General features: G+C 33.4%; 2 protein-coding genes across 3 annotated transcripts; one reads left to right on the forward strand and one right to left on the reverse strand.

Annotated features, from left to right (window-relative positions):
• Positions 1-10: 10 nt before the first annotated feature.
• On the reverse strand, positions 11-5,710 carry LOC106154959 (malate dehydrogenase, cytoplasmic). Its single transcript, XM_013529532.2, has 8 exons — positions 5,539-5,710; positions 3,723-3,815; positions 3,194-3,290; positions 2,896-3,071; positions 2,465-2,587; positions 2,137-2,316; positions 1,064-1,177; positions 11-790 (listed from the first exon to the last, which is right to left on the reverse strand). Exons 1-8 carry the CDS (start codon positions 5,551-5,553, stop codon positions 578-580), a joined length of 1,011 nt encoding a protein of 336 aa, XP_013384986.1. The 5' UTR covers positions 5,554-5,710; the 3' UTR covers positions 11-577.
• Positions 5,711-5,881: 171 nt separating this feature from the next.
• Positions 5,882-17,971, forward strand: LOC106154949 (WD repeat-containing and planar cell polarity effector protein fritz homolog). Of its 2 annotated transcripts, XM_013529519.3 has the most exons (27): positions 5,882-6,189; positions 6,900-6,944; positions 7,238-7,288; positions 7,464-7,534; positions 7,800-7,859; positions 8,159-8,279; positions 8,501-8,634; positions 8,814-8,891; positions 9,116-9,216; positions 9,507-9,569; positions 9,935-10,034; positions 10,363-10,402; positions 10,604-10,674; positions 10,976-11,026; positions 11,160-11,231; positions 11,755-11,846; positions 12,512-12,535; positions 13,714-13,809; positions 14,032-14,137; positions 14,884-14,998; positions 15,220-15,343; positions 15,663-15,726; positions 15,983-16,091; positions 16,735-16,838; positions 17,103-17,164; positions 17,521-17,650; positions 17,914-17,971. In XM_013529519.3, the coding sequence occupies exons 1-27, from the start codon at positions 6,129-6,131 to the stop codon at positions 17,965-17,967; spliced, it is 2,199 nt and encodes a 732-aa protein (XP_013384973.2). In that variant the 5' UTR covers positions 5,882-6,128; the 3' UTR covers positions 17,968-17,971. The 2 variants fall into 2 exon arrangements, with proteins under 2 accessions (XP_013384973.2, XP_023930059.2); XM_024074291.2 differs by lacking the exon at positions 12,512-12,535 and having other exon boundaries at positions 5,886-6,189.
• The last annotated feature ends 432 nt before the right edge of the window (positions 17,972-18,403 follow it).

An 18,403-nucleotide genomic window follows, 5' to 3' on the forward strand; every position in this document is an offset into this window, starting at 1 on the left:
CAACAATCCCTCCATTTTTTCTAATTATTTTTATTAATAGCTTAAACTGACAAATTACACCGTTGATCAGTAAGCAGTTGCAACACTTGCAAACAAAATAACATCAATAATTGTCCCCAATTTCACAAGCCAATATACGTTATTCTGTGTACCTGCCAGTACATCAAATTGTTTACTGCAGAACTAGTCCCGTTCAGTATCGATCTTTTCATAGCCAATCTCCTAACCTGACGAGAAAGTACATCAAAGATTTGCTTCTAGCATGATTTTTCTGCTATACAAGTCCATTTCACGTCCTTTATCAGTAGAATAAGTATCAATTGCTTAAGACAATTCTTGTTTTACCATAAAACCTTACACATTCAAATATACGCTGTCATGAATGTGAAGATAAATATACGACAGTTGATCAATATCTTAATAAGTTGTTATAAACCTAGAAGCTTATTATCTTGCAGAATTATGCACCTAACACATCTAATATGCTCTCATGACAAATTCAAATTTACTGTGGTTAAAATCAGTGACCATCTAATTTAACATTAATATCTCAGAGATTCGACATTTTGTTCACAAGTCAGTCTTTAACTGTTTCCAGTGCAGTGCTGCGTTCTTCTTGGAGCTCCTTCATGGTCTTATCCATCTTATCTCTGGAGAAGTCGTCAATGGGAAGGCCCTCAACAATCTTCCAATTGCGACCTTTATCTATTGTGACTGGGAAGCTGTAGATCAGCTCAGGTTCAATTCCATAGGCACCACTAGAGGAGACTCCCATGGACACCCATTTGCCCTAAAAACAAAAATAAGTTAAATTTGGATTCCTACACAAAATTTTGTTTATACCATTTTAACAGAGTAACACAGGGGAAAAAGGGAAAATTGTTTTGTTTTGACATCAGTGTTTGACTCAACATTGTTACACATGTTACCAACCAGAAAAGCATTTCTTGGTTTAAGATTCCTCAAATGTTAACAGTTACACAAAGACAATTAAGATCAATTCATTGCCATCCGTGTGATGCATATTAGAACTTCACAAAAAAAAAAAAAAAAAAAAAATCACCTCTGGAGTTCCATGCCACCAGTCTCTCATGTGATCACAAATGGCATTGGCAGCCGACATTGCACTGGACAGCTTGCGTGCCTTTATTACTGCAGCACCACGTGTCTGGACAGTCTGGAGAGAGTGAAAACATGGATGTCAAACTTTCAGAGCAACTTTTTTCATTCATGCAATCCATGGTGGACATATATTAAAGATACAAAACATTGGTCTGCATAGATTCTAAATATTGTTTTATAATACATTTTTCTGATAAATAAAAAACATTGTTAAAAAAATGTAAATAACACTTCAGCAATTGCTTAAGGATGTTGTAACCCTTTATCATCATCGAAATACCAAAAATGAGTTTTTGCTGCATCTAATTATTCAATAACGCATCTTACTTTGTGCTGATTTAAAACAACTAAAAAAAACCCTTAAAAAAATAAAATATTGGCATTTATATTTTTTTGTGCAATGTATAAGCATGGGCGTCTCAAAGCTGTAATCCTCGATTTAACATTTTTATTTTGAGGTGAGATAGCAATTGGTATGGGGCATAACTCCATCCCTGAACAAGATTTTGTCACGAAAATTGGTATAGTGGACCGCAAGTGTATGAGCTACAATCCTATGCCAGCATTTTGGTTTAAAGGCTTTTGTCTTGGAGTTATGAACCTCTAAATACAGATTTTGATTGAACAAAGGCATTATTTTGCTTTATCAACAATAAAATCTGTACTAAGACTTTTGAGGAAATTGCTGGCAGGGCTTCGTAGTACTAACTGGTGTCATTAAAAATAGTGATCATGGGTGCTCAGGTAAAAGAGAAATTTGTGAAACTGATTATTCAGTTTTTACCCCACAACCACAATTATGATGTCACCCATAAGATGAAACATGTAAACATAAATTAATTTAGTCACTTAACACTGAAGATTTATTTATTACCCAAAAGAATGTATGTAAGGCAGTAAACAAGGAGTTTTGGGTGAAGCGTAACAATATCCTTAAAATTGTCAAAATTTATAGATGGGTATTATTGCCTTTCTCTACCATTTATTGCCATAACTAAAAGAACATTTTTGTACCTTGATGAATTCATTCTTCAGCCAACTGTCATCCTTGACGGCATCCTGAACACCAATTTGCTGCCCATCCTTCGAGATGACAGCATGGCGGACATCAGGGTACTGAGTAGAAGAGTGGTTCCCCCATATAACAACCCTGCTCACATCCTGAGCAGCAACACCCTCCACTCGAGCTGCAATCTGTAAATCACATAAATAAAACCTATTAAAAAATCTCTACTTTAAACGACAAGGTGTGGCATGATAAGCTGATAAGGTGTCAGTTTAAGTCTGTGTAGAATAACTTAATTTGGTATAATGTTAAAAAATTGTCATTAATCGTAATAACCTGTGCCTGAGCTCGACTTTGGTCCAACCTGGTAAGACATGAGAAGTTCTCACGCGGAATGGAAGGAGCAAACTTTGCACAAACAAAGCAGTTGGTATTGGCCGGATTACCAACTACCACAACCTGGAAAAGATGTGAAACAAATTCAAGAAAATGAGGCAAATTTCTAGATGACTGAAACATATCTTTATTTCAAGCCAAATTTTAAGACTTCTGAACATTCCTACATACATCTTATCTTAACATATAGCTATCAATTGTGCATGTCCACATTTACTTAGCATCTTGTACATTTCTTGTGAACCAAATAAAAGTTATATACCTGACTCATCTCTATACCAAATTTCAAAATGAATATAACACTGATGACTATGAAAAGGAAGATTCTATGCTATGGGTAAAATAAACCCCACATCATTAAAAAAACATACCTTGACAGTTTTCTTGGCAAATTTATCAAGAGCAAGACCCTGGGATTTGAAAATCTTGACATTAGCAGCTAGAAGGTCCTTTCTTTCCATTCCCTCACGGCGTGGCATAGCACCAACCAACAATGCCACATCCACATCTTTGAATGCTACGCTTTCATCATCAGTTGCAACAACCTCTGCAATAGATTAAATTCGGCCATTATTCAAGTCTAGAGGTTCAAATGAAGGTAATTTATTTAATTTTGCAAAACACCTTTAACTGCATCCTTTACTGGTTACAATTCCCCATACTACTTACCTCTGAGTAAAGGCAATGCGCAGTCTGTGAGTTCCATCACGACCCCGTTAAGCACAGCCATCATTGGGGTTATGTCCAATAGCACAAGTTTAACGGGCTAAAATATGCAAAAACAGAAAAACTTATACAAATAGAAATTAAAACATTATGAAGTCTTACAGTCCATTAATAAAGAATATGTATTTATATCTCATATTGGACACTCACTTATAGCATGTGTCCAATAATATGAGATTAAATATAAATTCCATTCTTAATCATACTGATTGAAATAACTACTAGATGAATCAACATATGCTATTTGACCTGCAGTCCTATATTTCATTAGATTTTTTTTTTACTAATTTTACATATTGATTAACTGTGTATTACTCACCAGTATAACAGCTGTTTACATTATTCTCCACAAAGTATATATCTATCTCCATATTAAAATGGAAAATATCTGTGTATTTTAATATGAATTAATTCAATTTATAATAAGAATTCATTAAAATTTATTTATTAGCTAATACTATATAATGCTTGCCTTGTCTCTACCAAAGACATCTCCCTTAGCTATTGGGAGCAGAAGGGAATATGCAATCTGGCCTGCAGCACCAGTAACAAGTACTGTAATAACCTGCAAGAAATGAAACCTTTAATTATAATATATATTTTAAATGACCTCAAGTTAAACCTCAATTATGTATTCCCTGTGCAGGGGTTCATAACTCTGATAGTGCCAATGGGGCTGGGGGGGGGGGGGGCATAGCAGGCCATGTGCCTCCCCCTTTTTACACACACACACACACTTTTAACTCCTTCCCCAAGCCAGCCAAACTTTTTTTTTTGCTCTGTAAGACAATATATTCAAACATCTTGATCAGTGTGTTTCATTTATTCAGACAATGACCAACTGTTTTTACTGAACCATTTTAACTTCCACTAATACATGATAATGCTCATCAACAATATAAAAATATTCAACATAAAAAAAGTTGAAGAAAGTTCAGTACATTTGGTAAATGACCCAAAAATCTGCATTGTGTTGTGATATCTTTTTCAGTATTGGATTTATGTATTTTAAGGAATTCTCAATAAGAATATACATTCATGAGCACTTTATACAAAGGTCACCAATAGAATGATATGACCATGTGGCATACAAGGTCACATTGCTAGAGCGTGTTATCCTACAAATGCCCTTGACCAATCTCCAACTAAGTTAATGTTTTAAGTATACTTCACTGGCATTTACTCACACATAATGGTTTTTATGACCCTTGGGAGCCAATCCATATCAATAATTTCGATTTCACCCTGATCACTCCTTTAAAGGTGTCAAAATATTACAGCATTTTATCAGGGGCGGATTTAGGCCATCTTCTGGGTCTTCCGGAAGACGGTCAGATTTTAAAGTTTACATTGACGGGTATCTAATATTTTCTGTCGGAAGACGGTCAAAAATGGAGGATGGATTAACAAAAATAATTTGGAAGACTGTCAGACAATATCTCTGGATCCGCCCCTGATTTTATAATATTTTAATTAACAGCAATAGGGTTTAAACTAATAAGGAAGTGGGGATAGTATTTTTGACAATTTCTAAATCTAGATAAATGAAATAACAAGAAATGGGATAAATTTAATATCACCTTTGCACATCTAGAGGGAAATCCTAATGTGAAATTTGGAGGTAAAAGCATTCAAAGCTGCAAAACCTTATATAACTTTCACTTTATGTACTGATGTGATTCAAATCATTAGACTTATCAATACCAATTGTATCAATGAGCATATATATAGTGTTAATTGTTACTGTGCATGATGTCGCATATTGCAAAATAAATAAAAATTAAAAACTCTTGCCACGGCACATGATGACAATCAAGTTTCATAAATTATATGCATGTCTTCAACAATGCCACGTGTTTAAACTTCTGCAAAATTCAACATTTGCCGACAGCGTGCATGTGTACACGGCGAAAAATCTGTGGGTCACATTCAAAAGCTCAATGTCGGGAGTTTCAATGTCACCTCAATTTACAAAGCGTTCGCTGGAATTTTTTCATAAGATATCTAATCAAGGAATTGTCGGTTTGTAAAGAAAATACATCTGCATCATTTAGAAGCCTATCAGACCCATGACCATGACTCTTGCCCTCTAATTCACTAATATTCTACACTCCACAAAACTCCCCCTATCTCCAAGGACACGACAATTTCGCCGGTTGCTGAAGGTCACTAATTTTCAACCAAAAAAATAAACGGCGAGTTTACAAATTGGCAAGATGACAGTTATATGCAGAGTTACCTTTAATGATTAATAACTGAAAATTCGTATAATATTTTGATTAACTTACCTCTTCACTTGCCATTTTGTTGTTGAAGCTACGAGCAAGGTACAAGCAACAGCTCAAGGTCGAACAACTTTTGCCAAAGAGACGACGGAGGCGACACACTGTGACCTCTTTGAGAGTACATGATACAAAAAAGTTCTTAACGACAAGTCAAAAATTAACTCATCAGAAACTCAAAACAAACAATTTTTGGCTTTTATATGATAAACATGTCTTTTCAGAGCAAATAAAAAGTTATAGTTGATTCTATATGATATATTTAAATCCCCTAAAAAAAGAACCTGCGCGCAAGAATACAACGAGTTTACAAGCACGTAGCATGATGTTAATTTTAATCGACGCTTGTTGTTGTTAATGTTTCTACTCTTACGCTACTTCTAAAATGATTTTTAAATTAAAATATCAGTATCATTTGAGTTTTAATTAATAAATATGATATTCGGATGCTATGTTCGTTTTCGAAAATAGGGGTGGAGCTAGCTTCGTATAGGCTGTAAACAACTTGGGTTCATTGGGCTGCCGCTTTGAAGCTTGTGAAGTAATAATACCAACAAAGTAGTATTTGAAGCCAGTGGGTACAGTTTGTTGCTATAATGGTGTCTTGTCTAGGGGAACTGTTTATATGGACTTTAAAGAATCAAACCATAATACCAGGTGATTGTAACTCTATTTGCCGTGAATGCTTGCTATTTTTGTAAAAGTTGCATGTACTTTGTTACTGGTACATGGTTGGTAGTCTCTAAATAACTGACTGAGCTCTTAGTCATTAGTATTACAGTTAATTCACGCTCGTATGTAAAACTGCTCCAAATACAAGTAAAGTATTTTTAATTAATTTACTGCACCTATTGACAAAATTATTGAACAAAGTTTGGTTTGGGCATGGGTGAGAGTTTTCAGGATTATGTCTGATTCAAAGATTTTCAGTCTTCATTTTGATCGTTTTTTTTTTCATATGGTCTAAATGTGATGAGAAATAGCAAATTTTGTTTTCAGGATTTTCAGTTTTTACAACTCCCACCCATGGGAGATTCCCCTTTTCAGCTTTGTCAATTTTGTCAATATTGATGCGTGCACACACACACAAAGACACACACACACTACACTGACCTATTGCGTCTGCAACCATGCATGTAATAATTAAAGAGTCCGTCAGAATACAAGACATAAAAACTTGTTTTACACTTTCTGGGAGAGGAGAAAACTATTCATTCAATCCATGTATAAATACATGTATATTAATATTAACGGCCTATTTATTTAGTCCATTGTCTAGCTTGAATTTTATTGAATTGTACAGGTACTGAGTAGACTACTTCAATGTCACATAGAACATTTTAGATATTGGGTTATTTCCTTCTCAGATGATGACATAGGTTGCCATACATATCACGATAAAGCAGAAACAGGTAAGTGGCTATACTGGTAATTACGTCAAAAACAATCATCTTTCTTAATTGGTAGACATTTGTCCATTTGTTCACAGTTAAGTGTCATAACATTTTTGTCAAGAAAATTCATGATCAGAATTTTTAAATGTATTATAATAAGATAATTGTCATATTTAATCTGTTAAAAGTCAGATATATTCAAATAGTGAAACTTCAAAAGCAAAATTAAATTTCGTGTATTAAAATCATGAATTTTGATTAGTTGTGAGATAATTAATAATTTTTCACATCATTTAAATTTATTGTTGCAGTATCCAATATTGAACAACCGTATTATGATGAAAAGCGCCAGTATACTGAAGGTAAGCATTTCAAAATATGACTGTTCCTGTGGTAAATAATGCTCAATATTTGAATATTAGTTATATATGTTTTAAAACAGTTTCATTGATTTTTTTAACAAAACTTATGAAATAAAGTTATTTGAAGTATGTGGCATAAATCTTTGATCTATTTTTGTTATATTTATCTAATTAGACAGAGATATTACATGGACCCCAAAGAACAGAAGACCTGACAGGTTAAGAGATAGTTTAAAGGAACTAGAGGTAAAGCTATGTAGAGTTTAATTACTTATGATAGTGTTTTCTCTTTGTATACTTTTTTATGTCCTTAAGGATTTTTGATACATGATATACTAGATATTGTTTAAGCCAAATAGCTAAGCATTTGATACTTTCCTAATCAGACCATTGAATCTAAATGACAGAAAATAAGATAGCTTTGATGATCTTTTTTTCTTATATTTAAAATGAAAACATTAATGAGAAACTTGATGTATTTATCTTTTATGTTTTGCTGTTATTTTTTCAGGAACTATTAGCCATTAATAGATGCATATGCTGTAAGTGGAGAAGTCAGAGACTATTGAGTGTAAGTTTACAGCATGCAATGAATGTTACACCTTTAATTAGTAAAAAAAAAATCCTGGAAATTTCTCCATTCACCAAGGTAAACTTTATTCAAAAGTGTCAAGAAAACCACTATCTATATGTTACAGTATTGGTGAAGACAAAAACTGACAGGAATGGGTAATGGAAAGTAATTTGATGTTGATGTGGATTATGCTGTGTATTAACATGATAACAGTGTTTCCCAGTCACTGTGATATTTTCATCATTCTTTGGGTGACTTTTATATATTTTTCACTGTGTGTCTTTTTCTGTTTTAAGGTGATCCTTAGCAATGGGGCTGTTGTTTTGTTGGTGCTTAGTACTAGTTCTGGGGATGTGGAGAAAATCTTCATCGACAAATCTTTGGTGGGGAAACTAAGCTCAGAGACAGTGACTGATGGTTAGTTTTCCAGCTTTTGGTTCATTTATTTTTTCTCAAGTGCTCCTTTTGATTTTCCACTTGCTATAACTTAAATGGCATATCGATCTTTCTCAGATCTTCTTAGTTGAAAAGTTTGGTCTGCTTGAAAACAATTTACCAAGAATGCATGTTAAGAAATATAACAGGGCTTTGATTTTGTTAAGCATTTTTTGTTAAGCAAACAATGGTTTCTTTTTCAGCTCTGTTAACTGACAATTGTATGATAGCATCATACATGGAAAAATCAAAGCTTGACTATGTGTATTTTAGCAAGAAAATACCATCAGGCGACCCTCTCAAAAAATTTGAGAAGTTGTCTGCTTCTGAACCAAAGGTAAGTTATGGCGAACAGAATCATCTGTAATTGTTGGGGGAAAACTTTATGAAAGAAGCTATGTGATATTGTTATTCATGAAGTATGTCATTTGATTTTTTTTGAAATATTATGTGTTTTCTTTCAGATTCTTTCTGCAGATGTTAGATTCAATTATTTTCCTTTTTTCCCCTCTGTAGATTAGCCAGGTTGACTTGCCAGGCCCAGTGGGAAGACGCCTGGAAAGAAGAATCTCATGCAATACAAATCAAGATCTGGTAAAACATCTTTCAGAAATATCCTGACTGTATGCTATAAAAGATTTTGTTTGCAGTCTTGCTATTTCACTTAATTGATATTTTTATCATATGTTACGAACTTATGGCTTGAATAGCTTGAATGAAAACTCATGGAATACTTAAATATCTGATCGATAATGCATTGTTATTTTGTACATGTTAACAAGAGACATTTTTGACACTGTTATTATCTCTGACAACAGGTGGTGTTGTGGTGGCCGACGGCTAGTGAGGAGGCCTGGCCCTGGTCCCCTATGACCAGTGACAGAGACAGGGCCAACTTGGTGGTCCTTGCTATTAATGGGTAGGGTTCAATTTTTGGGAAGCAGAAAACAGTTTTAAAAAACAGTTTTAAAAGTTTTAAAACAACTTGATGATATTTACTATAAATAAGTAAGAAGTTTGAGAATTTTGAACTACAGTAGCTGTCATTTTTAGTAACTACATATTTACAAACATTAAATAAGCTTATCAAATTAAAGTTGGATTTTATTTCTGTTTTAAATTTAAGATTTAGGCAGAAAGCAGGGTTTAAAAAATTCAAAAGAGTAAGTTTGTAAGTTGATGAGTTGTGCTTCTTTAATAATTTTTCAGCCCTCGATTGGATATCCTGTGTTACACAAGAACAGAATGTGATCCACTGAATATTACATTTAGGTCAGTAATGGTGGGGTTCTTTTCTTCTCGGTTTTAAAATGATGTCACAGTGTTTCTGTATATTTTGTAATGTCTAAGCACAACATTCATTAGGCATTGCTCTGAACATGATTATTTTAACTGCTGGGATTGAGGTGTAATATTTGAATGAGACCTGAGAATTTAAGACTTCAGTTTCATATTTACCAACATTTTTTTTCTTAAAAGACAGCCAGCATTTGGGTATTATTTTAAATGATTCCCCCATCTAAGGTGTGAAAGAAAGAACAAGTTGGATAGTTTTATCAGGAAGTTGTTAAAGAAAGAAAGAAAGAAATATGTTTCAGAATTAACTTCAAAATAACCATTTTGGTTTTTGTTCCTAGTGGTCACCATCCATTTAAGATATTTACCATAGAGCAAGCCCCCTCATCAGGAGGAGACATGTCAATAGAACACTGTACTTATGAAATTACCAAGAACAAGGTAGTTATGTTTGATTTGCCAGCATAAAGAGTTTTGCTATTGCTAGGTTCTTTTGAACATAAGCACACCATGCTTCAGTCATTGCAGATGCATTAGTTGTTGCTGAAACAGCAGAATAAAAGATGATGAAATATTAAGTTTATATACATTTAGTTGTTTGCAGGAATTAATTAAAAACTCAGTCAGAAGCTGTTTTTCACTAATATTTTCTGCACACTTTTTTAACCCTCAGCCATATAAGACTAATAATAACTGTAAAGTAATTACCTACCTTAAAAGTGTATGCTACATGAAGACATGAAATAAACCATATGCTTATTCATTTCAGATTCACAAAACAGCACCTGTGACAACCATTCCATTGAAAAGTAAGAATAAATTAACAGACTGTTTTTGAATATTTGGTCTTTATTTTTAGATTATCACACTTTGTTTATAAGGACTTTGTTAAACCAAAATTAGGAATAGTGACACAAATTATTCGATGTAAAATTGTTGCTTTAAAAAAAAAGCATATCTGCTATTCTGTGATTTATGAAAGTGAAAGAAAATGTGACTTCTTCCTGCAGATGGCGTTATATCTTATGGCCAAAACCATGCAGAAGACAAGTTACTATTGGGATGTGGTGATGGAAGCGTAGTAAGTAATAGAAATGTGCTGAGTTGGGAGTCACTCACTCACTCTTTTTCCTTTTTGAGTAATATTTGGTTTAGTGAGTTAAATGTAAAATTATTACGTAAATTTGTAGTCTAGAAATATTGAGAAAAGTAAGTGCAATGTGGCATAGAGAGCTTGTAAATGTAACTGAACCTGCGCATGAAAATTGGTAAAGGTTAATTGATAAACTTAACCTTGAAAAATACTGAAAATTAATTGTAAGATAACATTTTAAATGGTAGTACAAAACTAATAAACTAATAATTGCATTTCTCTGCTTTAGGTTTTATTTGATGAAAAAAGAAGAATCACTCAATTTGCAAAAGCGAGTGTGGTGAGTAATATGTGAAAATATAAGGAGTGATTTTATTGCAATGTTTTTTTTTATTGTAATGAAAAAAGTGCTTTCTTCTTTTGCAGTTGTAACTTGCTTACAGGTGTCTGATGATATACATTTTCTCTTTCAGAAACCATCAATATTAGCCTGGCATCCCAGTGGAACCCTTGTATTTGCAGCCAGCTCAAGGGGGGAAGTTCAGGTATTAATTTACTTAATGCTTAGACTTAAAATCCACATGATATATTTACCTCTGGCAATGAAGTCTGGTTGTTATTGGACAAGTTGTCTCAAAAAGTTTTCAGAAATTTAAAGGGTAAAAATTAATTCAGGGGGAAGAAGGTGATTACACTTTCAACTGAATCCAGGTCCCCTGATATTCTCAGAAAAATGTTTGTTGTACAGTGATGTATATTTTGCCTAAGTTGATGGTGGTCAGCACTCTTAAGCACACTAGTTCATTCCTCCTGCATCTTCATTTTTTTTATTGAATGAAAAATGTAAAAAATTTTAGTGAAAAAGATTACTAACTAGTTTAACCTAAATTGGTGATGCTTAGAACATTGGTAATGTTTAAATTTTATAAAGCTTAATTTTTATTAATTTTAAGGTCTTTTTGTACTTTTAGCATAATAGATTTTGCATCTTAAAACATTGTTAGTGCATATGTATTTATTTGGACATATAGTGCAGCATGCAATGCCTAACCATACATACAATTGTAGGTGTTTGATCAAGCCTTGAATCCATTGCTGGTACAGCTAGTTTCAGAGGAGATCAACCCAGTAAAAGTCTTGGAGATTGGATCATATTTCAGGTATTGAGTATATATAGTGCACTACAAGTTGGTCTGAAGAAAATTGGACTTGTTTCACAAACAATTCATTATAATTCCAAACAACATACTATGGCTAGATGGATTCCCTTTCAATAAATACCTTTGAGTCTAATGTCCTTCTGCATCCTTCTCTGCCGTGCTTCACTGCACTGCTGGAAGGATTTTTCTGGGATACCCCTCCACTCCTTCATTCTGGCTCTCTTTATAGCCTTCTGGTTTCAAAACAAGTCCCCTTTATAAGGTGAAGAGCGGAGAGAAAAAAACTCACACAGAATTAATATGGAAATTGCCCAAGTATGCGGACGAACACCTGAATGTTTCTGTTGAACAATTTCAGTTTGGGTTTCTGAATGTTACAATCCTTTAAAGGGGAAACCATGTACTTTGTTGTTTGGAACTAAAATGGTTTTTTGTGATACTGTTTCAGACACACCTCTTCTGTGAGATGTGATTGTTAATCTAATGTATCATAATCGATGCTCACTATTGTTCTGGTCTTTTCTTGAGGTAGATGTAGCAATAAAAATTGTCACCTTTTTTATCAGTGTTGCTCTTCATGGTTTACATTCTCTGCAAGCAGCATCTTGAAATGAATGAAGCCAGTATTTGTTCCATATTAGTTACACTTTCACCAAAACTTTCAGCCCCAGGAAACGGCCTGGTAACAGGTAAATGAGTGTTGTGTGTCACATGGGGTGCGTTTTGTTGGAAATAGGCACAATCTTATTATAGTGAATGCATATAAGGAGTCAAAATTTTCATTATGGGTGTTATGTTTTTTTGTTTTTTTTATTTTGGTCTGGGAGCTGTGGAGTATACTTGTGGGTAGTGTAATAGTAATTAATTTAGATTTACTGTTTATAACTTTCTGTTCAGTTTCTTTCTTTGACAAAGGTATAAAACTTTACGTTTATTGCTAAGGATATCTGTCGTCATCTTCTGATGAAGACTTTTGGGATATTGCTTTGAATATGCTGTAGCGTCATTTGCTTTGTGAAGTCAAAATGTGTTTTTTTTATGTACAGACCCTGAGTAGTATCTGTACATATTGTCAGCTCCTGTCTGTCCATGTCACCATAGCATTTGTTTCATAATTCTTTCTTATACTTTTAGTCTTGTGTTTGTGTATTTCAGTGTTTGTGTATACCAAAGCTTTTAAGCTTTAAAAGATGGATATTTTCTTATCGTCAAACTTTTTGGTTATATACAGGGCTTAATTACAGGTGCAGTCATTTAAAGTTTTATTTTTATTAATTATAAAATGTCTGTACATCTTTCAGCTTAAGCTGGCTTGTTTTGTTGTGTGGATGTACACTCAATCATAGATTGATAGTGATTGCAGTGAAGACAAGTTTAGTTTTGGATTTTGGAAATAGTTTTGGTCTTGTTTTTTTGAAAATGGGTAAACAGGAGGTCACAGCTTGTAGTAAACATAAATGCATGTTTCACTTAGTGCTTTCAGTGGTTATGCACTGTCAGATTTTGTTTTCATTCGTGTGGTATGATGGAAAAATAATAAATAAAATAAGTATAAAAAGCAATAAATGAAGCATGGTGATTAGAAGTACAAATATTTTTAAATTATGGGGATGGCACATTTTTATCACATGGATCTAAATAAGCTTCAGAAAGAAATTAAGTTATAAGTTTTAAACTGTAATATTCAGGCCAAGTTTACATTAGATTAGTTGGTTGCTAACTGATACCATTATGAGTTGATGACAATTTTTGTCAGCCTCTGATAGTACGTAATAAGATTTTTGGGATAGTATATAAATGTATATAATCTCCCATTAAAAAAGAAAAAAAAAATCTGTGATCCTCTTTTTACTTGAATTCCTTGTAGATCTCCCCCTGTGTTGAAGAGGATGGACTGGTGCCCTAACTCATCTGAGATTACCACAGAGTCGACTACAAGTAGCTTGTTCATGGTGTTTGATAGGTTTGTTATGACCATGATCCTGTTTTTTTAACAAAAGTCTGTAGAAAGTATAGATGAATAGCAAGAACTTTTTTTTTTTTTTTTTGCATTGAGTTTATCAGATGATAATACTTTTTTCAAAACTTTTACATGATTACACTGGCACATGTCAAATTAAATCCTGTATTATATTATGTGAAACAAAATGTTAATTTAAAAATGTTTTTTATCTTTTTGCTCCAGAGGCCCACTAGCTGTGTTTCAATTACATTTAGGCATGAGCTGCCCTGCATCCCTCACATCAACACAGCTGCTGAATCAGTATATTAAACACAGGCAAATTGATGAGGTAAAGTTACCACTTGATCATTAGAATTGTTTTGGTTTGTGCCCTATGATGTAAAAACAAAACAATGGATGTACTGTCTTTGTTATTGTATATGTAGCCTAGGAGAATATGTCTCACAATTGATACTGTGGTTGTGAGGTATTTTGAACAGTATTTTTTTAATTGCCAAGTGGCATTATTTGAATATAAAATGTATACTCAATTATACATTGCATAATGATCATTATCAAAAATAAACTTGTCAAACTTGATATCTTAAGCCAACTTTTTGCCAATGTTACATAGATGTGTAGTGTTGTCCAAAAGATAAGTGAATTTTGCTTGGATTTTTTAAAAATGGACACTGTGCATCAGACTGCTATATTGCAAAAATAATTTTTTCCTGGAAATTTCAGCAATTTTTCATTTTTTAAGGTATACACTAGCCAAAACTGTTGAGAAAAAAATCAGATCAATATATGATCAATTTGTAAATTTCTATTTATATTATACCATCACAAATTAAATTTCGCTAGTTTGTATATATCTATTGTAATTGTAATGACTCAAAAACTAAAAAGATACATCTTTAAAAAACAGGATTGTAGATTGTAATTCTGTAAATGTTTTTATATATGGTATAGTATACCTTAGTTTTTAACAGAAAAGAGTTGAAATTGCCAGGAAAATTACATATGGCATATATAAGTCATAGGTGTATTGTAAACTTAATGTTCAGTTAATGGCTCATAATGAGTTTGTTCCAGGCTGTGAATCTGCTGGGTAGCCTAGACTGGAACAGCGAAGGGCAGACATGTCTAACTTGCCTTCAAGCTTTGTTCGACCATCTTCTCAGAATGCCTCTGAATCAACAGAGAGAAGGTCAGAATTTTGTAAATAGTGTCAGTGAGTTCTCATCAGTATGATTTCATCCTCTTCCCCATTCTTAACACCCCTTTTCTATGATCTCTGTCACATCATTACTCCATCATTATCTGTCTGCTTTTTCCATTTCTTAAACGAAGGTTGTTAATTACATATTTATGCAATAAATTATTAACTATTACATTAGTAATGACATTTCAATTGTTTCCATCTTTCAGCTCAGTTAGAAACTGCCCTAGGAAGTTTCTATGCCCCTGCCAGGCCTCTGACAGAAGCTGCAGTGCTGGAATACAGAGACCCAATCAGTAGATATGCAAGGAGATTCTTCCATCATTTATTAAGGTATTCTGTAAGGATTGGAAACAATCAGTTTTGTTGTGACAGTGTATGTTTTGACACATACAGTTGTTAGGTGTTGTTTCAGTCAATAAGGAATGAAAATTAAATCTCACAGTAGATAAGTTTCTGATGTTTGTCCCAAACCTCATCCTGTATGTATGTGCAAGTGTCCAGCATGAAGTTTTTATTGATAAAATTTTGATTTACAGACTAAGCAATATGTTTAAAACCACAGATAGTGGGCTTGGTGTAGTGGTCTATGGTGATCAGTTCACGTACATTTAAATCATTTCTATATGTTTTATTGGTTTAATTTTTTCAGGTACACCAGGTTTGAGAAAGCATTTTTGCTGGCTGTTGATATTGGTGCCAGGGATCTGTTCATGGTAAGTTTAAATTGTAAAATCTTTGGTGTTAAGTTATCCCCATCACCACTTCTGTTATGCCTGAATAAAGAATAAAACAAAACTGATAACCACAGAAGCAAAAACCAAAGCAGTATATGTTTACAGTTTTGTGTCGTATTTATAAACTTATATCTAATTTTAAATTGTTATGGCCTGTCATCTTCACCTGCAGTTTTTAATTAATTTGACTTAATACACATATTGAACGAGACTTATTTTTATTTCTTGATCTCAGGACATTCATTACCTGGCGTCAGACAAGGGAGAGATAGCCCTAGCAGAGGTAGCAAAAAAGAAAGCAGACCAAATTGAAGTGGAGTCTATAGGGACTGGAACAGGAACAGGTGGGTCAATACGCAAGTTCACTCCAGGAAATAAGCTTAAGTGGCTAAGATGTCTGGCACGCCTATTTAAGCTGCTAAATGATAGTTAATTACCCCCTTACAGCTTTAGTAGGCATGCCAAACATCAGAGCTGCTTAAGCTGAAAGCAATTTAGCAAGAAAACCCTTGGAGATGGATCGATCCTGTTAGATGGATCTAGGTATGTGAATGAGGTCTAAGGGTTTAGATACTATTATGTGTAACAGATGGCATGAAAAGAGCCATAGGCCATAGTTTAAGATATACCAGAGGTGAATTGGCCTTTTGTGTGTAAAGCAGATGTGTGTTTAGAAATTGTTAAATCATTGCCCTTGTTGTGAAGTTAAAATATAGAGTTGCAGCACAGCCAGATCAACATTTGATTGGGTGTTGGTTGCAAATGTGTTTTCTTCTGCGCAAACTAGACATATTGTACATGATCATCTCCATTGATCTGGAACATTTGCTTTTCTAGATAAATTTGCTATTTTAAAGATAGTGATATATTGTTTGTACTGAACCCCAGTAGTATCTGCTGTGTCATTAACTATTATGGATTTGACATAAACAAAAAATAATGAGACCTTGATTGTTACATGTATTAGGGAAATTGAAATTGTTTCAGACACAGCAGAGTCTGTGGAGGAGGAGGACTTATCAGGGCCAGAAAATGACTTCCCACACCAAGAGAGAGCTGGGTATATTACCAGCTTAATGGAAAGAGAACAGGTATGATTAATGTACTTGACATGAAAAGAAACAATCATGCTGATGAAGAATAATTAAAGATGTAAAAGTTTTCTCTTTGGCAAAACGGCGAGGTTTTATTAGTCAGCTAAGGAAATGGGAAATGAATATCATGGACTGGAGTTGAGTCACAGGTTTTTTGGTGTTGTATTATAAATTATATAATTAATGCGTAAATTATTTAGATAGGTAAACATTAATGCATGGCCAAGAAGGATGTATGTTTAAAATGAATTTTCTTTGCAGAGACAACAAAGAAGTGTCCAGCAAGGACATCACACTGTCCAAGATCACAGGGCCTATTACAGGTACTAGTATGTCTTCTTTGAGGTCAGCAATTTCAGTTGATAAAGGTGTATTTCTGATGTATTGTATCCAGCATTCATATCCTCTGAAAATTAAATAATGAGGTTCTGCTTTCTTTGGCATCAGTTTGCACGTTTGTGGACAAAATATCTCAAATAGTTTTTAAAAATTTTTGCTGGTATTTTTAAGACAATTTCCCAAGAAGAATAGAAGTATAAATACAATTTCAACTGAATCTTAGATGCCTAATATTTTTCAAAAAATTTTCAGTTTCCCACATGTATTTTTGCATTTTCCATGGGTAAGATTTAGCATGAAAATCGGGTACAGAATACATTTAAGATATTCCTTTCTTCAGTGAAACTGCCAACAGTATTCCAGCATATAGCTATGAAAATGATCCAGTTTTGAATTCTGAGATGTACAGAGAGTATGCCTCGGCTTTCATGGATCCACAAGATCACATCTCAGAAGAAGAAGAAAATGTGGTGAGGATCTTTAAAAAATTTTATTAAGCATAGATTGCACACCTCCAAACAGAATCTTTTGTATCATTCTTTACTATTTAGTCATGAGAATTAATGATAAAGCTGGATAATAATTTGAAACATGAATAGCATGATTTTTTTTTAAACATGCAGTTATTTTTCCATTTTTTTCTATGATAAAAGAAGAAAAAAGCTTTATGTCATAATCCAACAAGACTTTTGAAATGCACAAATTATAATTGAACTTATAATTTATCTTCTAGGATGGTGATGCCACTGCCAGCACAGTGAAAGTCATCCATTTTGGCTTAGTGTAAGAACGTGAAGATGTAGCCTAAATAAAATGACTATTTTCAAGGGACCAAAAACTAAGCTTAGGAAAATACAGAGGGCCAAGTTTTAATGAACATAAAACTGGTACATCCTAAAAAATAACATCATAGAACTTTCTATGATAGCATATATTGTGAAGGTCAGAGGGATTAAATTTACTGTCATTGGTCTGTAGGAAAGAAATCAATTCAGATATTATTTGATATCAGTATGATATATTACTGACATGATTCAGTCTTTTTTTTTTTTTATTAGAACACATTTCATGGTTACGTGATCAACGTGTTTGCTATAACATTGATGTAGCACAAGAATTTTAGATCGCCTCTGGTCTTGATCAGTATTTCAGTTCTGGATGAAGGATGTAGAAATGTTACATGACTATTACAATTTTATAATAAAATAACGTTTGTATCATTT

This window comes from Lingula anatina, chromosome 2 (assembly GCF_051362555.1).
Source record: "Lingula anatina isolate TDL-2025a chromosome 2, LinAna3.0, whole genome shotgun sequence".
NCBI lineage: Eukaryota > Metazoa > Brachiopoda > Lingulata > Lingulida > Lingulidae > Lingula > Lingula anatina.

Excerpts from the sequence above, each read along its gene's own strand:
- LOC106154959 (XM_013529532.2), bottom strand. Across the intron at positions 2,588-2,895 it reads TTGCCAAGAAAACTGTCAAG|GTTGTGGTAGTTGGTAATCC; the intron begins GTATGTTTTTTT and ends CATCTTTTCCAG. Across the intron at positions 791-1,063 it reads GGTGGCATGGAACTCCAGAG|GGCAAATGGGTGTCCATGGG; the intron begins GTGATTTTTTTT and ends TTTTGTTTTTAG.
- LOC106154949 (XM_013529519.3), top strand. The coding sequence starts at position 6,129 with ATGGTGTCTTGTCTAGGGGAACTGTTTATATGGACTTTAAAGAATCAA. Across the intron at positions 6,190-6,899 it reads GAATCAAACCATAATACCAG|ATGATGACATAGGTTGCCAT; the intron begins GTGATTGTAACT and ends TTTCCTTCTCAG. Across the intron at positions 10,403-10,603 it reads GACAACCATTCCATTGAAAA|ATGGCGTTATATCTTATGGC; the intron begins GTAAGAATAAAT and ends TTCTTCCTGCAG.